General features: G+C 39.8%; 2 protein-coding genes and 1 pseudogene across 3 annotated transcripts in view; 1 reads left to right on the top strand and 2 right to left on the bottom strand.

Moving 5' to 3' along the window:
* Nucleotides 1–2007, bottom strand: part of LOC120424553 (uncharacterized) — a 30691-nt gene extending 28684 nt beyond the window's left edge. Inside the window, exon 1 of one of the 2 annotated variants that reach the window (XM_039588721.2) lies at nucleotides 1324–2007. In XM_039588721.2, coding sequence (XP_039444655.1) covers nucleotides 1324–1381 — 58 coding nt within the window. In that variant the 5' untranslated portion in view covers nucleotides 1382–2007. The remainder of the gene's footprint in view (nucleotides 1–1323) is intronic. The other variant, XM_039588720.2, reaches the window with a different exon arrangement.
* Nucleotides 2008–5247: 3240 nt separating this feature from the next.
* LOC120424551 (60S ribosomal protein L7-like) lies at nucleotides 5248–6042 on the bottom strand (annotated as a pseudogene).
* A 4080-nt stretch (nucleotides 6043–10122) lies between these two features.
* LOC120424559 (stress-activated map kinase-interacting protein 1) lies at nucleotides 10123–12336 on the top strand. Its single transcript, XM_039588727.2, has 2 exons — nucleotides 10123–10488; nucleotides 10568–12336. The coding sequence occupies exon 2, from the start codon at nucleotides 10573–10575 to the stop codon at nucleotides 12049–12051; it is 1479 nt and encodes a 492-aa protein (XP_039444661.1). The 5' UTR covers nucleotides 10123–10488; nucleotides 10568–10572; the 3' UTR covers nucleotides 12052–12336.
* The last annotated feature ends 7553 nt before the right edge of the window (nucleotides 12337–19889 follow it).

Raw genomic sequence — 19889 nt, 5'->3', positions numbered from 1 at the left:
AACTTTGCCAATGTTTTTAAAAAGGATATTTTTCTGGGGTCAACTTTGGCTGTATTTCTCACTAACATTTCCTCGTTATTATGTGAAATTAAGTACAGTCCAGACTCGATTATCCGAAGTTCGATTATTCGAAGGTTTATATGGAACTTCGGATAATCGAATCACGAACAAAATTTTTTTTTCGTATTTTTTCCTTTTCTTGTTTCTAACATAAAATTCGAGTTCTTTTAGTCAAATTTGAATTGTTGATTGCCTATTAAAAAGGAAAAAGGGGGAGGAAGTGTAGGGTTGTTTAAAATTCCAAGATTGAAGGCCACGTGGTTTATGCACGATCCTAAAGCTGCCTTAGAGTTTCAAAAAATCAAAATTATTATTTTACTTTTCTGATTTGTATAAGGAAACATGACCCGCAACTTAGATCCTTAATCCGAGAAATGATAAGGCTCGGACAACTACTGCACCCTCCACAAGTTGAACACTTTTTGCTTTTCTTTAAACATTTTAATGATTTTTCCGATACAAACTTAAAAAGTGTAGAGGGGAACGGTTACCGTGGTTAAATCGAGCTCAAGTTTGAAATTAAGCCTAATGCACACACTTACAGGGAACCCCTATTAAACTTGATTATTTTCATTATACACCTCGATTATTTTTTTTCAAAAACCTCATGTGCTTATAGTTTGTGTTACAGGGAACAACTATGCCCAAGAATGAGAAGCGATTTGTCTACTCTCAAAGGGTCGGGCAGAAGAGCTAGAAGAAATATTTGGAGTTATGATAGGGTTTTAAATAAATTCTGTAACATTCTTCGTAGTGGACGAATTTTTGTGCAATTTTCCGAAATCAATTAGATTTCGTGTTTGATGCTAAATTTGCTATTGTTAAAATGAAAGAAAATTTGAAACAACACGAGCAATAAAAGGATTAGATTACCGTTGAAAATTAATTTGGTTTTGTTCGAAAGCAACCAAAATGATAGGTTCAAGTGGTAAACTGAAATAAATCTGGGTTTGTATCAATGAAGTTCTTCAAAACACGTTCTAGACCTGACGCTACGCTGGCAGAAAAATAGTGTCCTTAGAAGGACCATTTTCTTCTGAATGAAATAACCGTTAGTTAAACAATGATTCTTTAATAGAAAATAAATTATAAATAGCTTTTTATGACATTCATTAGGCTTGTATTAGAATGTTTTATGAAAGAGTATTGTTCAACGACCGTCAAACAGATCTAAATGTATGGAAACACCTCTCAGATATTGCGTTTTCTCCTCTCGAATCAAACTCATTCGCATGCCCATTCGAGAAATTCCGAAATTCTTACCCTTGAGCCAATCCGTGACCTGGTCGCTGCTCCATTCCGCCACATTGATGTAAGCCATCTTTTTAATCGCTCCTTCTCGCCGCCCCTTCCAGGGAAAGGTGGCTCAGCCCGCTCCGCTGCGAGAGGTCAACGATGCTGATCCGTGCTGGGGGAAGATGCCTTTTACTCTTCTTGTTTGGGGGGCACTCTTCTAAGCCCAAATTACACAAACACACATTCACACAGAGGGCACAACACAAACTTTCTATCTCCTTCTCGGGCTCCCAAGGCTCACTTCACTTTGCACGACCTCAGATCTTTGACGATGCTGCTGGGGCAAATTCCTTCAAACTCTTCTCGCCGTCGTCGTTGCCTCCGTCCGACCGTCCGAAGGATGACTAATTTTTTGCTTCTCTTTTTTTTTCGAAAGGGGCCTTCTTTTTCGCTGCTGCCTTCCTGCCAAGGCCCCCTCGTTTTAAATCCGGATTGTACCGTCGAAACGCACCGATTCCGGACCGCACTCCGGTCACACCCGCTGCACCGTCGCGGCCACTACCGGTTGAGCGTATTTACAGGTCGCGGAACGCACCGAAAGTGTTCGAAATCCTAACTTTTCCGCGAGATGAGCAGCCTGACGACGTTTTTGTTGCTGCTGGCCATCTTTTCACACGAAATCTGCTCACGACTGACCTGACTGGTGTTGGTTGGTTGGTTCATCGCAGTCAGTGTTGACAGTAGGCACAAACACACCCGTAGCAAGTGACAGTACGCGAGATAAACACGGCCGCCGAAGCTGCAGCGAGCGAGATTGTGTGCGGCGGCGGACACCGTTTTGCGGAATTTTATGAATGAATTCGGGCACCAATACAGGCGCGAACGGTCGTGTGTGTGTGGGGTGGGAGGGTGGTGTTTCGATTGATTCGAGCAGCAAAACACTACACCCTTACCAAAAATCATGATTTTTTGAGTTCCAAATCCCACTTTTCATACGAATTTTTCAGTTCAACCCATATAACCATTTTTATGGTTATAGTACCTGAACTCAAAAAATCGTCAAAAAAGTGGGATTTGGAACTCAAAAAATCATGATTTCTAGAGTAAATTTTCAAAAGGTCCTATGTGCAAAATCCTCATTCTGAGAAATTTCATGTCGAAGTTTTGTGGAACATTTTTAAATCCTATTTAAACACGGTTGACTGTTTATCAATTCTAAAAACGCCCAAATGAACCTAAAATGATGCTTTTTATGTGTGTTTAACGGAAATAATCAAAAGTGTAGTTTAAACTGATCTCTGAAGCAATTTGTTTCATACGACCTGTTAGTGCACATAGGACACGTTTCATAGGACAAATTTTGCACATAAGACATAACACATTGGACCAAACTCGTGTAGCATTGTTCATAGGACTTTTTCAGATTAACTTTAAATCCTGATTTAAAAATAACAACTTTTTTATAATAACTATGATCACACAATCCTGGCGCATCGTGTAGGTAACAGCTGATTGATAGCATGAAATGTTTCAATGCTTCCAGCGCGAAAGAGAGAAACCGTTAGGAGAACGAAACAACCAATCAGCGCTCTCGTCCACAACTGTCAGATAGGTTCCTGGCAAATCATCCTATCCGGCAATGTAAACAATATTTTGCAGAGTACGCATAGGACTTTTCGTGTTTTGAAAATTGTGGTTGTTTTTTTTTTTGCTTCTTGCCGTTTTTAAGTGTTTTAATGTTGTTAAGCTGAATAACTAGTGTTAAGGTAAGTTTTTTTTCGAGTTTACGGTACGGTGACAGCTCATTATTTGTTCGTTTTTTCCTGCTTAATTTTTATTACAGATCTCGTCGGAAAACTACTAAGCATGTCCAAATCTCGGTCAACAATTTACAATTCCATGACGCAACGATAAGGATGATTTTGGGCGGGTTCGCGGCCACGCAATGCATCACGTCGATTTAAATTTTCCAAGCAGGGAGACGATTACGACTTGGCAAAAAATTAGCCGGACGAGCGGAAAGCCTCGAACAAGATGACCATCAACAAGTGCCGTCAACAGCCACAGGTCGTGATTTTGCTGTTCAGTGGGAAACTGATCTTTAACATGGACTTGGAAAAGCTATCTACTAACTGCTTCAAGTCTGGTTTGTGGAATCGTTTTGAAAACTACCAAGACAATCTTTTAATTCAAAAAATCTCTTTCCAGAATGGTCATAACCGAGTACACCGAGCGGAAGAAGATGTCGAGCGACAGGATATGCCTGGTCATTCCAAGTCGGTGAACAGGGTCAAGGTCGTCGGTCTGGCGAGTCAGTATCATTTTGCTCGATCCGATCCGATTGTTCGGTCCATGCAGGCGTTTCCATTGATTGAATCATTCTGCATTCCGAGATGAGAACTGCAAAAAGCATCGAGGAGGGAATCGTCTCCACCGCGACATGCTTAAACCTGAACGGCGTCCTGTTGAAGACGGTGCTGGATCTAGTTTCCCACACTGGTAACCTGTTACGGATCAACAACGGATTTAAGTTTTGATCGTGTCCAGACTTTTGAGGCTGAGCACCTTTGTGTTAGAAACTGTTAACCACTAGCGTACGCGTGCAGTGCGCCAAAGATTACATTTTTGACCAATATTTGATTGACGACGTTGTAGGGTCTAAATGGCGGAAAAAGAGTGCACGTTTCGTGATGTTGTCCGGCATGGTCGGAATGGTTCCGTTTACAAGTCTTGCCAACAAACAAAACCCTCATCTTTACGTTCGAGACCATCCCCAGTTCCTGTAGGGGATTTGGGGTCTCAAAAAGTACTTTGATGCAATTATTGTATAAATAAAATGCATTTTTTTTCATTTAACATACTTTTTTTATTTATTTTTTTCATTAACAAGAATAAAAACATACAAGAACATGAAATTTTATGAACTGCTCTGCATTTTAATTTTATTTGGTGTTCCCTATTCAGCGTTGTTTTTAAATTGTCTTATTGCAATTCCGTCGCGAAACTACTTACTTTGCCTGTCATTATGCCTACTTTTCTGTACCAAAAGAAACAGAATCAAATAGTAACACTTTTCAAAATAAATGCTGAAAAGTTCTAGTGAACTTTTCAGCACTTATTTCTAAAAGTAATACCGTTATTTTTTTTAATTGAAAAACTACATGAATACATGGAATTGCAAAAAATGGAATACATTGCAAAACTTGATTTTTCAGAACGAGTCGTACATTTATACAACTCGGTGAACCTCGTTGGGTAATGTACGACTCGCTCTGAAAAAAAAGAAAAAGTTTTGCAACTTTTTGCATAAATTTCTATTTCGGATACCTCAACAAAGGCGGTTTCTTGAAACTATATTAGATTTTGCATTATTATCGCATTTTTGACAGTATTACATTTAAGTTATTTGTCCACGGAGTGAGCACCAGCATTCATCGTCGACTCTTGTCATTCCGGAACCGCTTTTTTGTTCAAATTGATCATTCATCCATCCAACCTGCGAACCTGCGCTGACGGACAACAATTTCTGGGTGGTTGTAAACTGCGTGTTGAGAGGATCTGAACCCTGCTTTCTAGCTAATTACGTCAGGTTGCAGGTACCGGTCAATCTGCTGGTCAATTTGATCGTCTCTCCTTTGTTTACCATCGCGCTCCTAGTTGTGCCGTCTCCGGTGATTATTGCCATCCAGCGGTTTGTTGACGCAAAAGTTAGAATTTAGAATGAGCGTTTTCAGCGGGTTACTCAGCTGGTCTAGTTGGCGTCCCCCTGGAAGATGGAACACCAGCGCTTGAAACACGCGTGGCAGCTAGACGACGGACATGACCGCGCATGTGTGTCACGCGATTGCTGCATAAATGAAGTACTAAACATACAGGATATTCTCAAACTTTTTTTTTTATATTCATGGTTTTGTTTTATTCAACACTCTCCCTCAACGCGCTATTTATCACTTAAACCATACGCTTGATCAGCTCATTGATCTTTTCCTTGCGGTTGCCAAAGTCTCCGTCTTCGACGTAGTGGTTGTACTTGCGCCAGTCACCGGTCGGGGTGTTGAGGCATGTACGCGGCAAGCAGCATCCGCTCGATCACGAAGAAGTCCGTAGTCGGAATCCGGTTGTGTCGGTGCTTGACGAACTTAAGCAAGGGGTAGCCCTAGGTGATGTCGGGGCGGTGATACGCAGTAAGTTCTTGGTGACTTTGTTCAGCTTGATAATGATACCACAGATACGCATGACGAAGGCAACCTTCGGCTCGCCCGGAATGTAGATGTTTCCGGCCTTCTTAACCTTGCGCACCTTGTCCACCACCTCATGCTCCATGCGGGCATACTTCTTGGAGTACTAGGCCGCGCGCAGCAGGTTCTACCTAACGCAGAGTAGCTTGACGGCCTGCAACTGGCGGCGCAGATTTTCCGGGTGGGCCAACAACTTAGCCTTCGTTGCCTTCAGCTTGGATTCTGGCACCGTCGGCATTTTTAGGGATGGAACGTAGACGATTGCCTGCTTCCAACACTTCGTTCCACTCATTCCAGCATTCCACTCGAGTTGATCCGAATCGGCCACCGTGCAAGGCGGAAATTTCGTTCGGAATGTGCTGTTTTTGGAGGTGTGAGTTTAGCAATTGTTCACAGTAGGAAAATACTGAGGAACTTACCACTAGCGGTGCGATCAGCGTAACATCAAGAAAGAAAGTCGGTCTGACAGCGGACGCAAAACACACGTAGTCCAAACTGATGAATGATGTCACTAAACTCCGCCAGCAACACTGCTGAGTGCAATTTCGCACCTGTACAGCACCCGCGACCTACAGCTGGAGACGGCAACATCCGGATAAGTATCTTGTTCTAGGCTACGGTTCCGTGCCGGACATAATGAGGCGTTTTAAAAACCACCGGTGGAGCACACCTCGACACTTCTGGGAAAAATTAAACAAACAAAAATTAATGATCACTCTCACCTTAAAAGCTGTTAATAATCTCTCCAAATCACTCCACTCCTCCAAAAAAAAAACTGGCTCATCTATTTTATGAAGACTTACCTCCATCAATGAAAAATCGCCTTTAAAAACAACAAAAAACTAAACCGTACAAAACGACCTATATGCACAAATTTTATGATTTTTTATGCTGCCTTGTTGGTGTTATGCTCCCAAGTTTTTGGGTGGCGTATCTGTCAAATTCGAGAGAGTGCAGATAGGAGGGCTTTTGTTAATTTGATTTGGTTAACCGCGGTGGATTTTCTTGAAATAATTCGAACTGTCAAAAATCCACCAAAGCATCTACCGGTGGATACTTTTCTACCACAGATTTTTGTGCGATCAATGTGGTAGATGCTTTGGTGGATTTTTGACAGTTCGAATTATTTCAAGAAAATCCACCGCGGTTAACCAAATCAAATTAACAAAAGCCCTAGGGTGAATTGAACTTCTCTCTTTTACTTTGACAGCATTGAAACATTTCATGCTCTCTTCCAGCTGATGACTACACGTTGTGCGTGGATTGTACAAACATGAAGATAGTTAAATATTTATGTTTTAGAATTTCATTAAAAAACGACTCATACATATTTTCAAATAAACTCAATAAACATGTACATAGGTCATATTGATATGAGCGTATATGCATCAGCATTAAAAAAATATATTAATGGTCCATAGGTTGATTTGCTACGGTTCTATGTGCACGTTTCACTCGATTGCACATAGGACTCCCGTGTGGTAAAACGACCTATATTTATTTGGTGTAGAATTTATTAAGAATGCTTTTAGGTTGTTTTGTATTTTATCAATAACTTTAAAAATAAAAGGCTTTGAAGAAATTGGGTCAGCGGTGAGTGTAGTTTCCAGCTTGCAGAATGTAATGCAATAAATAACTCAGTTTGTTTACTTTTGTCGCATAGGACCTTTTGAAAATTTACTCTAGATTTTTGGTTAGAGTGTAACAGATGAGGACGAGGAGGGAATGTTGGCAGTGGTGTCAGAAAATTTGGTTTGGGTGATTAAATAATTTATTTTATTTATTTTTTCGGCACATTTCACGGAAGAAATCCCAAAATTATTTTGAAGATAGAAAAAGGCTTTTAATTTATCATTTATTTATTTATTTTTTTCTGGCAACGCTGCTGACTCCAAATTTTGAAGTTTTAAAGGTTCGTTTCCAATGTCAAGCAGTCTAAAAATTCACCACTGCATCACAGAGAAATAAATGTGATCAAAAAGTGGTCAAACATTATAAAAAATCTTTGTATTTATCCAGATTTTTAAGCGAAGATGGCGTTCGAATGGTGACCGCCCGAAATGTCAAAATCTCGCAGTAGTACCAACATTAGAAAAAAAAGTGGCTGTCATGCCATGGCACACTTTTTCCGTAATGTTGGTACCACTGCGTGATTTTGACATTTCGGGCGTTCGCCATTCGAACGCCATCTTCGCTTAAAAACCTCGATTAAGTTCTTAAAATACTGTCACTGGTTTGAGCGCGTGTGACGGAGGAGCGTTTAAAATTCATGAGGGGATAAATAAACACATTGAACTATATTTAAAAAATATTAATATGTAAAAATCCAACATTTCAAAAAAGCACATAACTTTTGTAAACAAGAGTGTATCCCTTTCACTCAAATGACTGTTTATATAAAAGTGTAAGAGGGATACACTCTTGTTTACAAAAGTTTTGTGCCCTAATGAAATGGAAGGCATGAATGCTATAATTTAAAAAGTAACAAAAACAAAACAACAAAAAAACAATCATCTACAAACTTTAGAATTCAAAAATATTTTCTTGAATTCTTAATGGAGTTTAATGGAGTTCCCGATGCAGTTGGTAGTGAAAATGTATTTCTTATGAAGCGAATTGTCAAACATCCACTCGAATCGGATACAGCCAAATCTCTTTTCACGCGAATTTTGGTTCTTCAGTGACCTGGGTAATATGCAACATGTTGAGATGTTCTGAGAAATCCAAGAACTTCCGGAAGTTATGAACTGAATAGAGTTATCTACGTGCGCATGTATTGCGTGTACGTACACGAAAAAGATTGAGGTTAAATTTTGTACCCGCCAGCAAAACAAATGATGTGCTAGTGTACGTGAGAGCAGGCTTAGATAGCTCTATACTAACCTACCTACCTGCCTGTTCAACAAGGGTCTTTGCCGGTGTATTCACGATCACAAGAAATTTTATATGGATTTTGAACAAATTCGTAACGTTCTTGATATATTGTTTATTATATTATTTTTTTGCATTCTTCAACTCTAAAATTTTTAAATGTCACCATTTATGCTAGGTGGGCCTCGTAGCGCGGTGGTTAGCGGCTTCGGCCGCCGATCCCTAAGTTACTATGGGGCGCGGGTTCGATTCCCGCCTTATCCTCCTGGCCTTCTATCGGATGGGGAAGTAAAACGTCGGTCCATTTGCGTAAAAAGAGGTTTTGGGTGACTCACCACACATAACCTTCGGACGCCTAGAAATGAGCAGAAACTTGCAACAGAGACCACAAAAGACCCGGGGGTCGTTAAATTGGATTGCTTTGCTTTTTGCTTTGCATTTTTGCTAGATAGCAAAAATCTGGGTCGAACGGAGAGAATCTTCTGTCTCATTTTACTCGCTATCTCACCAGTTCTCCTTTCTGCTCTCACAACCACAAGCTTATGGAGGTGGCTTGCACGGACAGCGGCTCGACCTCGGGCTCGACATTCTTTCCGCTTGCCTTAGACAAAAATATCAGATAGTTTTGGAGCATTTTTTAGGCACATTTTAGGTAAGAGAATTTTTGAGACAATAGTACAGCGATTCCACGTCAAACAGGAAGTCTGCAAATTAAAAGTGCTCCGATTTGGCTGAAATTTGGCATGGAAGTTTCTTGGTCAAAATGAAAAGACCCTTGTTTTTGTTTGGCGATTAGGGTGCTCCAATCCGAAATAATTTTTCGTCGATTTTCGCAAAAAGCACATTAAAAAAAATATCTCCAGAACGGCTTAATCGAATTCAGAGCACAACGTTTCAAAAGAAAGGTTATTGATTGGGCTTTTAAGGAAAAATATGTCAAGGCTCGAAAAAAACTAGCTAAATATTTGAAAAGGTCCTATTCAAACTTCATTTGCTAATTTGAATGTCTCGGGACCAAAGAGATTATATCTGAAAATATTTTTCCCAATTCCTTGTAATATTTTACATAACATATCCGAAAATTGCGAATATCCATTCACACGATTCGGAGAATTTTTAATTTTTGGAATCTCAGAATTTTAAAATTTTAAAATTTCGTCAACACTTAATTTTTTATCAATTTTTGCTTATTTTTCGATTAAATTTTCGAAATGGCTTATTTGCATAGACAAAATTATACCAAATTTGTTTTTTTAAATTACTCTAGATTTTTAAATTTTCAAAATTTCTGTTTTTTCTGGCAGAAAATTTAACAATTATTGTTATCGCCTTTCCCTCTGGTTTATTTCATTCTGAGTGCCAATATGGAGTTTAACGTTCGTAATTTCAAGTTACGTTTTAATTATAACTCGGGACTCCGGCAACCAAATTCATCCAAACTTCGGTACAATGCATATAATCGTCAGCCACATAATGTGTGTTTTATTGTTTACATTCCATGTTCTTATTTTTGTTTATTAAAGATCAAACATTAAAACGCGATTTTCTTGGAACGTCGAAAAAACGCTGGATATTTTAATCCTCTTTTGAATCCAAGTTAAATCCTTTGCGTCACACTGTGCACATCAAATTCACCACTCGCTCGGATAGGTCCTTTTGACAAAATCTCGAAACTCACCACCGCAACTGTCAAACAGCGTTCTCTCGCGTGAAAAAAAAAATCAAACCAAACGTCAAGCCAGACTCGCAATCCTCAAACTGCTCCGCAAGTCGTGTTTTTGCTATGATCTTTTTACTATAAATCTAATTATAACTCGTAGTAAACTCTTACAAAATAGTGTGTCTAGACGTTAGCGGCCCGCGTACAATTATTACTTGTGAATCACAGTTGTGTCACTGAACAACAGCAACGACGACGAATCCCACCCAAGAAGAACCGCAAAATGCAGCCCAGGTGCGGACGGCGGAGGTCGGCATCGTTGGCGCTTAGATAATTGCGGCGGGGACCTTCGGGTCGATTGTCCTCATTTCGGGTGAAGTCATCGCTGCTGTTCCGCATTCCTGCTTTCAGAAAACGGCGAAAGTGAGTAAACAAATGTGTGTGACCTAGTTTGCTTGAAATAGATTTAGCGGAAGCGCTGACCTCGTTTGAAATTTTCCAGGCGCGATGGCCACCTACAACAATCCGCACTGGCTGCTGTCCCACATCCGGAACTCGTTCATCTCGACGGACGACACGGGGCTGAGCGAGACGGTCATGCTGCTGGAGGACCTTCCGCACCAGTACGCAAAGTTGCACAAGCAAGCGGTCCGGGAGCGGGAGTTGGGCGGGGATGATGGGCGGCAGATGGGTTCGGGGAAGTCGTTTGAGAGCTTTTACTGCTACCCGGGGCTGGACGAGTCGGACGAGGAGGAGATGGACTCGCTGTCGCAGTCGTACGAGATTCAGATGGACCAGGACATTGGGTTTCACCGGCAGCGGTCGAACACGGCCCAGAAGCTGGAGCGGTTGGAAATTGCGCGGAGGAAGGCGAGCAAGGTGAAGAATATCAAGTGCGAGAGTGCGGTGCAGCGTTCGGAGGGTGGAGAAGATGACGAACTGTTTGTGAGGAAGGATGTTCGGGAGGGGGAGGATCGGACGTCGATGCTGTCGAAGCAGTTGGAGACGTTTCCGACGGTGCCGCAGAACAAGTTCCTCGAGTACGCCAAGTACGATGGGACGTCGCAGACGGAAGTGCCGACGAAGATGTTCAAAATATTCCTTATGCTACTGCCGGAGGAGCACCAACAGCGGTCCTACCCGATGCCAGTTTGTGTCACTGCCAAAGCAAATATTCAGGATTTTATCGGTTTAATCTGCTACAAGTGTAGTTTAGCACACCCGGACTTAAGCCTTAAATCGGTCAAACATTACGGACTGTTTATGTCGGAGGAGGACGGCGAGATTGATTTGGACTTCCCCGCGCTGGATGTGCGAGAGCCTTGCTCAAAGTTTTGCTTCACGCATTTGGCGCTCGCCGAGCGGAGACCGTCGGACCAGCGGACGCGCTCGATGACTTCCGATCTAGGCGAAGTCAGCACGCCGATTGCGCTCTCCCCGGAAGAAACACCGCCTTCGGAACCACGCGGAATGACCGACCAACAGCGCGAAGACCTGGTCAAAATGATCGGCCACACCTCAAAGCTGGAAGCGCCCCTCTACCGGTCCTTCCAGGTTCTCATCGTGCACAAAGCGCGCCTCAAAACCGAAGTCCAGCTCGGCATCTCCGGCGACAAGCTCGAAATCGACCCGATCCAGCAGAAATCCGCCAAATTCTGGCCCCGCCAAAAGGCCGCCAACCACAGCATGGACTCGGTCGTGCACTGCTCCATCACCGAGCGCAAGTCCTCCAAAGCCACCATCCGGATCGTGTACAGCGCCGCGCCCTTCTCCCAGTCCCTGTCCGTGGCCGGCTCCGAACTCGTCACCCAAAGCCCCACAATCCGCCAGCAGCAGCAGCAAACGCCGCAAAGTCTGTTCAAACACTACGACATCGAGACGGACCCGGCCGCGGCGCAGGAAATCGTCGAAAAAATCAACAACATTTTAGAAGTCCGCTCGAGTCCCGTCCGGCGCGAATACATCGCCAGCCGGGCGCAGCGTTGAGTCGCTTCGTTTCTCAACCACCCTTCACGCGTTGTGTGTTCAAAATACAGGTTATTTATTCCATTCATTCCCTCCACCAAGCAAACTCAAACAAACAATAGACACAAAGTTCCTCATTTGTTTTTGGGTTTACAATCACCGCCAGCCAACAAATCAATGCAAAATGACCATAAATTGTAACGGAAGCTGCGAAAGCATGCCAACCAACATGCCATTTTTACAAAACGACTACTAAACTAAACTAACTTTTACACAACTCGCAGAAACTTGAAAGTGTTCACATCAGAGGAAAACAAAAACCTAGGATTAAAACAAGGAGAATGAGATTAAAACCGCCGTACTAGTAAATGTGTGTCTCGTCCCCAACCTCCAGACCTCCTCCGCGCGTCAGCAAATCAAAGCGAAGCGATAATGTTGTTCCTGGTTATGATTTAGGGTTTCTTCGCGTGTGCGTATGATTTTTTTTTATAAATGCAGATAGACGATAGAATGTGGTTTGTGTAAATTTTGTGTATAAAAGAAATAAACTTTGAACAAATTCGTTAACTATTAATTGTACATATTGTATGCTTAAGGGGGAAATAAACTTCCAAAGTGCGTATTTTGCTAATGTAAATTGTCTTAGATTTTGTTATGTCGTAAGATTTATTAAGAATAAACAAAAACACGGGAACTCTTCATCATTAGTTCCGGATACGATTGTAAGCGCTATTTAATGTAATATTATTTATTGCAGGTTCTGATTTTTATATGAAATAAATTTAAAGTAACTTGAAAATGATTATTTTTTGGCTAATGCAATCCGAATCCGTTATACAACTTCTAAAAATAACACAAAAACTAAATTAATCCACCAATGCCTAACTCACTCCTAACAAAAAAAAAAAAAAAAAAATGAAAAAGAATTATCTAATTTTTGTGCTCAGAAAAATTGTGTTTTAATATGAAACCAACTAAGTCCATTTAAGATACAACCGGCTCCGTGGCTTAATGGTTACGTCTTCTGTCTCCCAAGCAGAAGGTTCAGGGATCAAATCCCGGTCGGTACCTTTGAAATTAGGAATTAGGAATTTGAATATGGATAAAAACTAAAATGAAGCAGGTGGGATTCGAACTCACAACTTTGTATTGGTGGTCTTGGGACGCTAAGCAGTCGACCATCAGAAGGTTTACACTCTAGCAGTGAATTGATCCGTAGTGTTGAAACATGTTATCTTTTCATATTAAATACGCGCTGATCCCTGATTTGCCTGAGGAGATTGGAAGTCTAAATATAGATCGAGTTTCCTTCAGATGCTTGCTTCTATGTCTAGGCGGGGCCGAACAATGCCCAGCGACCTCGGAATTGGACCGCAAGGAGCTCTGTCATTCTGAAATGGGTCGTTGGAAGCAGCGCGAGGGCTGTCACCACCTAATACCCGGGACTGAGATAAGTTGTATCAGCATTCGGCATATACACAGTCTGATCAAATTATACTTTCTCATAATTTCGCTACCGGTTAGCGGGTATTGGATTGGACCACACACACACAACTAAGTCCAATTAAGATACGTCCTCAAAAAGTACATCAATAACAATAACTTTAGACAGGATTGCCAGATATTAAACTTTTCGTCTCTTAGAAAAGGTCTTTTGGTTACCAATGAGTATTTTGAGTAGGCTTTAGTTCTAATTATTTATCGGGATTTTTAAATTTATTTTTTTGATTTGGTGAAACTTTGTCTATGTATATCCTATGTCAATTTGCATCATTTGTTTTTCATACGAGTCTCCATACAATTTGAGGGGCTGATCATACAAAATTAATGTACAAATGTTTTCAATTCTGTATCTCGAGAAGGGATTTTCTGAACGATTTGGTGTCTTCGGCAAAGTTTTAGATTATGATAGGACTTCTTGGGAAAATAGGTATAGGGATGTTTTCCTCGATTTTTCTTATAAAGATTTTTATCACTGTAAGTAAAATCACCAAAATAAAAATCTTTTTTTCGGAATAATTTAGGAAATCTAGACAAAATTTTTTTTAGACAAAAACTGAATTTGCAATCGAAAAGTACTTAAGGTGAAGCCGTTGATCATTTTCGAAGAAAATTGATCATCACTATAAAATATTCTGTATTAAATTCAATTTTACGAATTTCAGCACCAAAAGGAATCAGCATGTGCCGGTTGTTGCCTTCTTGAAGCCACTGAAAGAATTTTTGATCTAAATCAAATGTGCTTCAAAATTTATATAATTTTGTGGTACAGTCATTGACGTCCTAGTTGGCAATCATTGATTAATGACGATTTCCATAACTTTGCAAGGAATGGGATAATCGTTACCAAAAAGAATCAGCATGTGTAGGGCAGTATTCTAAACAACTTGTAGAAGGAATTTTGTCAAAATATTGATAGGGGCGCAAAATTTATATCTTTGAACGAAAAATCATGGCAATGATGGAAGTCTTCACGTTAACATTCTTTTTAGATAAAACGAAGAGGAAAGTGGCGAGATTTGATCCCTGAGACACTTGATCCCTTGCCTGTATCTCGCCTGCGTGTGGGTGAAAAAATATGTTTTTCTTTGAATGTATAATTCAATGTATTTTTTTATAATTGAAATGTTTGATATACTTATCAACTACAAAACTCATACGCATTTGTTTTTAAATATTTTTCATAATAAACTTTAAATATTTTGAGCACAGCCATACAGGTTTTTCATTTAAATTGCTGTAACTCACAGAAAATCAATAGTTTGCATAAATAAGAAACATGTTACTTAAGATTTCTTCAAAATGTTGTAGGGGGACCAAGTAACCCCTAATATTTTGAAAATTACGGTTTAAAATATTTTATTTAAGGGGTTACATACATGTAAAAAATCTCAAAAAATCATATTTCCGATTATTTATTAAATCCTTTCAAAAGATGATTTCCAATCACTCCTGAAAGTTTCATAAAGATATTTCATGATTTAAGTGAGTCGAAGACGATTTAAGTTTAAAGTTTTGCCATGCGCAAAGCGAACCGTCAAACTTTGTGAGCGTTTTTCTCAAAACGCCGAGTTGGTTTGCCGTGGGGTACCACGATATCTCGAGATGGGATGAACCAAATTGGTTGAAATTTGGAGTGAGGACTCTCATGACGTATCCCGTGTGCATGACGAAGCCCGATTTTTAAATTTAGGTTTTTAAAAAATTACAAAAATCAAAAACTGTTGATTTTTTATTTAAAAAACAGAAAAATAGTTTTTTTCTTTTTTTTTAAATAAACTTTTTTAGAATCGGCCTTCGTCATACAGACGGGACCTGTTTAGTGAGTCTTCACCAAAATTTTGAGCCGATTTGGTCAACGCAGTGTTGAGATATTGTGGCACCCGTTTTTTGAAACTGCTAACTTAAAATAGCTATATCTCGGCAATGGTACATCCAAATGTCTTCATATTTATTTCACTAATAGATGAAAATGTATATTTGAATGCCCTAAAAAAAAAAAATATTTAGTGTGTGCTCATACCAACCGTTGACATTTTTGCCAATTAACATGTTTGTTTTACTTCAAATAACTGAATATTTTTGTATAACTGGAGCAGGTTTTAAATATATATTTTTTCATTTTTTTAGTGCCTCTCAAAACATACACCACAAGTTTTTCAGGTTTATAAATGACTTTGTTTGAAAGTTTTTCCCATAGCTGCATTTAGGTATATTTTTTCCATTTCTTTTCATTTTTCTGCATCTAAAAAAAATTCTTGAAAGAAAAGCACACCAGAAAAAAAGTGTGTGTTTATCAACAAAATTTCAAAATATTTTTAGTTAAAATTGATTTTAAGCAGCTTCATAAATGATCAAAACCAAACCGATCGCAGACTATTTTGAGTCAGCTTTGAGCGACATAGTGCAATCGGTCTCTCTGAGCCATTCGTTGTACTAGCCGATTCGATTGAGAGGGAGAGCAAAGAGAGAGGAAACGGTCAAAACTGTTTTGCGTCGGGTTGACTTGTGCTCGCGAGTGAATGAGTCTTTTTGGAGCAAACGGGCCTTTGCTTTTAGTGATACAAAGTTTTATAAAAAAAGAGTTTTTTTTCGTGTACCCATGTTTTTTTCCTGAATAGTCTTAATAATAACTTATAACTTTGTCGAAGACACCAAATCGTTAAGAAAATCTCTTCTCAAGATACAGATTTTCATACCTATTTTGTATAACCAACCCCTAAAATTATATGGAAAAGCTTATGATGCAAAATGACTTCTTTTAACATAGAGAATGCATGGATAAAGTTTCATCCGAAAAAAAAAACCAAGAAAAGTCGTTTTGCGAAATCGCAGAGAACCACTCAGTTTGAAAATTGAAGTTTTCTTAAAATTTTTAGCGAAATTGTGTGATTTGGATGTGTTGTATTCCGGAAAAATCCGTTTTAATGTTTGTCACCAAATCTTTGCAAAGGAAATTTCCCAATAGAATAGGATATAAGCCATTTGGTATTTTTTTTTTTGCATCGGCAGTCAAAACTAGACGCTATTTAAGTGAACTTCAAGTTTCAGAAGATGAATGCTGCCCATTTCCAACTTTTCATGACTTCCTTCCTTACCAGCACCGTACTCTGGTCAAAGTTGAAAAAAAAACTTGTTCAAACATCAAATTTCACTTCAACATATTACAGAACAATTACATTTCGTGCAACAATGTTTATTGTCAATTGACAAACCGACAAACCTACGTTTAATTCCACCACCTCTGTTTTTTTTTTTTTTTTCTCATAAAATTATTTTTATTAGGTCCTTTTCGGTACTGGGACCTGGTTAGGACCGAGTCGGCTTTTGTAATTACATTTGACTTAATAATTACAGAGGATCTTGTGTGTAAATGTTAGTGGGAGGGGAGCCGATTACCCGCGGCCTACTCGGGGTTAGTAGGGAAGGGATTGATGTTAAAGACAAGGCGTGGGAAGGGAAGGGGGATTGTGTAGGGGTCTTGGTTGGCTCTGCTGGCCTTTGCGTTTTGTCCTCAGCCGCAACTCGGTGTCCAGCTGCTGGGGCGTTCTTGCTTTGCTTCCGGTGCAACCAGAAACGACGGCTTTGTGTGAAGGCGAGTTATACTAACTGAAGGAAAACTAACTGAAGGAAAACTAACTGAAAGAAAAACACCACCTCTGTTGTTGCACTATAAAACCACCAATCCGTGATCAGATTTCACGCTCTCGTGCATCTCCGTTGAGCAGAGCGCAGTACATCATCTCTCGTAGACGCACGTGCTGAAATGCTATCCCACCGGCCAGAGGGCGGTCAAAGTGGAACAAACTCCCCCGCGTGTCGTGTGTTTACATGCAAACCAAACCTGCACTCAGATCTGCCTGCCAACGGGGGACCACAATTCGATAACACTCCACGTGCCAAAAAAAACTCTCTCTTCGTCTATCTCTAGCCCTGGTTTGGAGCCATCATCATTGTTCGTCGGAGCATCATAGAAGCGAAAGTTATGTAATTTTTGGTGGTTTTTTTTAATGGCGGTAGACCTGATTACCGGTCGACAATTGAAGCACATGTGTAAATATCTAGTAATATTGGATGATGAATTTGCCCCAAATACCAACAATGAGGAAAAGCGGTGTGTATAGTGCACGCAACGGTGTAATTTTACTGACATTTTAAAATTCAATACACAGCCACTGTCAATCTTAAGCTGTCCTGCACAACTATTTGACTATTTTGAAAAAAAATAAAAAAAATAATAATGGCAGATTGATTTCCAAAATTTTAAATAGAACTGAATTGACGTTAGTAAACATAAACTTGTAGCTTTTCACTTTCAAAGCTGTCATCGCTGGTGGTCGGCATGAAATTAGTCCAAACGACACCATTCAACGCCCAATTTTTCCCAAAAATGTCCAGGGAAAGCCAAAATTTACAACACGTGCATTCAACGCACAGCTGCAGTGGCCATTCTGATGGTGAGATTAAAATCTCAAACCGACCCCCTTTTCCCACCGCCTGTCTCATTGTCAATTCAAAAATTTCAAACATCCACGCAACGTGTGAAAGTGGAATAATTTAACTTCCGCTGCGTGCAAACTGTACTGCACTGTCAAGGGCATCCCCACGTGGGATCTCTCTCTCTAACGGAAATCTCACGCAGCGTCGCGACGCATCAACAGCAATCAGTGCGACGACGACGACGCGCATAAAGTATCGACTTTTGGCTTACTGACCCAGATGAATATTCAAATTTAGGGAGGGCAATTTGGAAAGAGGTCTTCATAACTCGTTGGGGTGGAATGAAGATGCTGTGGTATAGCATGTGACTGAGGTGATTTTAAGCGTTATGAAACGAATTAATTTTGTACGGGGGGTCATCAGCGGCTCTCGATCTGGAATAGGTCGATCTCGATCGATCGGAGAGATTTTAGATTGGTGGACGAATTTGAGCCATAGAAAATAATAAGCATAATTGAGAAATGTCCTGTGTCTTAACAAAGTTTATATGAGGATATGAAAGAGAAAGATGCTATTTAAAAATGGGGAGTGGTTATCAACATATCGACGTCGTTGTGCTATCTTGTCGCACCCGCCATTTCGGCGTTCCGAGAAAAACGCGTTTTAATGTTTGACCTTGAATAAACAAATACGGAAGCATGCAATTTAAACAATAACAAACACGTTTTGTTTGGCTGGCCATTCTGAGCATTGTCCCGAAGTTTGGTTAAAGTTGGTTGCTGGAGTCCCGAGTTATAATTACAAATGTTTACGGTAGTCTAACTTGTACGTGCGTCAAACGCGTTCTGACCTGAAATCCCTCTGGCCAGTTGTCGCACTTACATCAATTTTCAGGGAGTGTCAAGATAGCACGACAAGATTGAAAGTTCTTTCATATGAACAGCGAAAAACAATGCACGGAGTTTTTTCGGTTTCGGTTTTTATTGAATATCTCAGGATTGGAATCGAATTTTGGAGATCTGTGAAGTTCAAAAGGTGAGGCAAAATGCACGTGCGACAAGTTAGCACGACGGCGACGATATGCCTTGAATAAACAAAAGCTGTTAACGTGATAATGCGTAGAGGGTAAACATTTAAATTATATTTGAAAAAAGATAATTGAACTACTTGGCTGTCGATTGCAAAAGCTAAGTCTGTAAATTATCATATTATAATAGTGGACTTATTTTAACTTAAAAACGTTACTTAATCCACCTTGAGGTGGTTGGTGCCTTTCTCACATTCATGTTGTATTTTTGGTTGTTTTTACAAATTAATTTAAGAGTTTAAAAAAAAAATATTTTTTTTTTATATTTTCATGGCATAACTTTAAAAGTGCTTCACTAAAAAGAATAAAATTTAATAGGGTCGGTTCAGCCAGTTCTGAGAAAATCGTGTGGAAAAAAATCATGTCTACACACATCCCCACAGACATTTGTTCAGAATTTTATTTGATAGGTATACGTGAAGGTATATCTAGGAGGTGTATTTAAGAAGTTCATTTTTCGAGTGATTTTATAGCCTTGCCTCAGTGAGGTGAGGAAGGCAAAACCTTGAAAATTAGAATTTCGACAACTTTTATTAAATTTACAAGATTTCTTAACGTTTCATAACAAAATAATTATGCAATGTTTCTTGTTACGCCCAAGTTATGTCAATGATAAATACAGAATTATTTATTTAGGTTCTTAGCAAACAAAGTTCAAAACTAGCCTAATCAAGCAATATGAACATTGCTTATATTTACACTTCGAAATTGCGATCGCCTTTGGATTCGAACCAGCGACCTTTGGATTGTGCGTCCAGTGCTGGTTCGATTGATCTACAAGGCGGGACAGACATAAAGACATAGCAAGAGTTGAAACAAAACATAACGAAAA

Source organism: Culex pipiens, chromosome 2 (assembly GCF_016801865.2).
Source record: "Culex pipiens pallens isolate TS chromosome 2, TS_CPP_V2, whole genome shotgun sequence".
NCBI lineage: Eukaryota > Metazoa > Arthropoda > Insecta > Diptera > Culicidae > Culex > Culex pipiens.
Note: the sequence above shows the minus strand (reverse complement) of the source record. Positions and strands in the feature narration are given on the sequence as shown.

Bases quoted from the DNA above. Each gene is read 5' to 3' on its own strand.
- LOC120424559 (XM_039588727.2), top strand. From the start codon at position 10,573: ATGGCCACCTACAACAATCCGCACTGGCTGCTGTCCCACATCCGGAAC.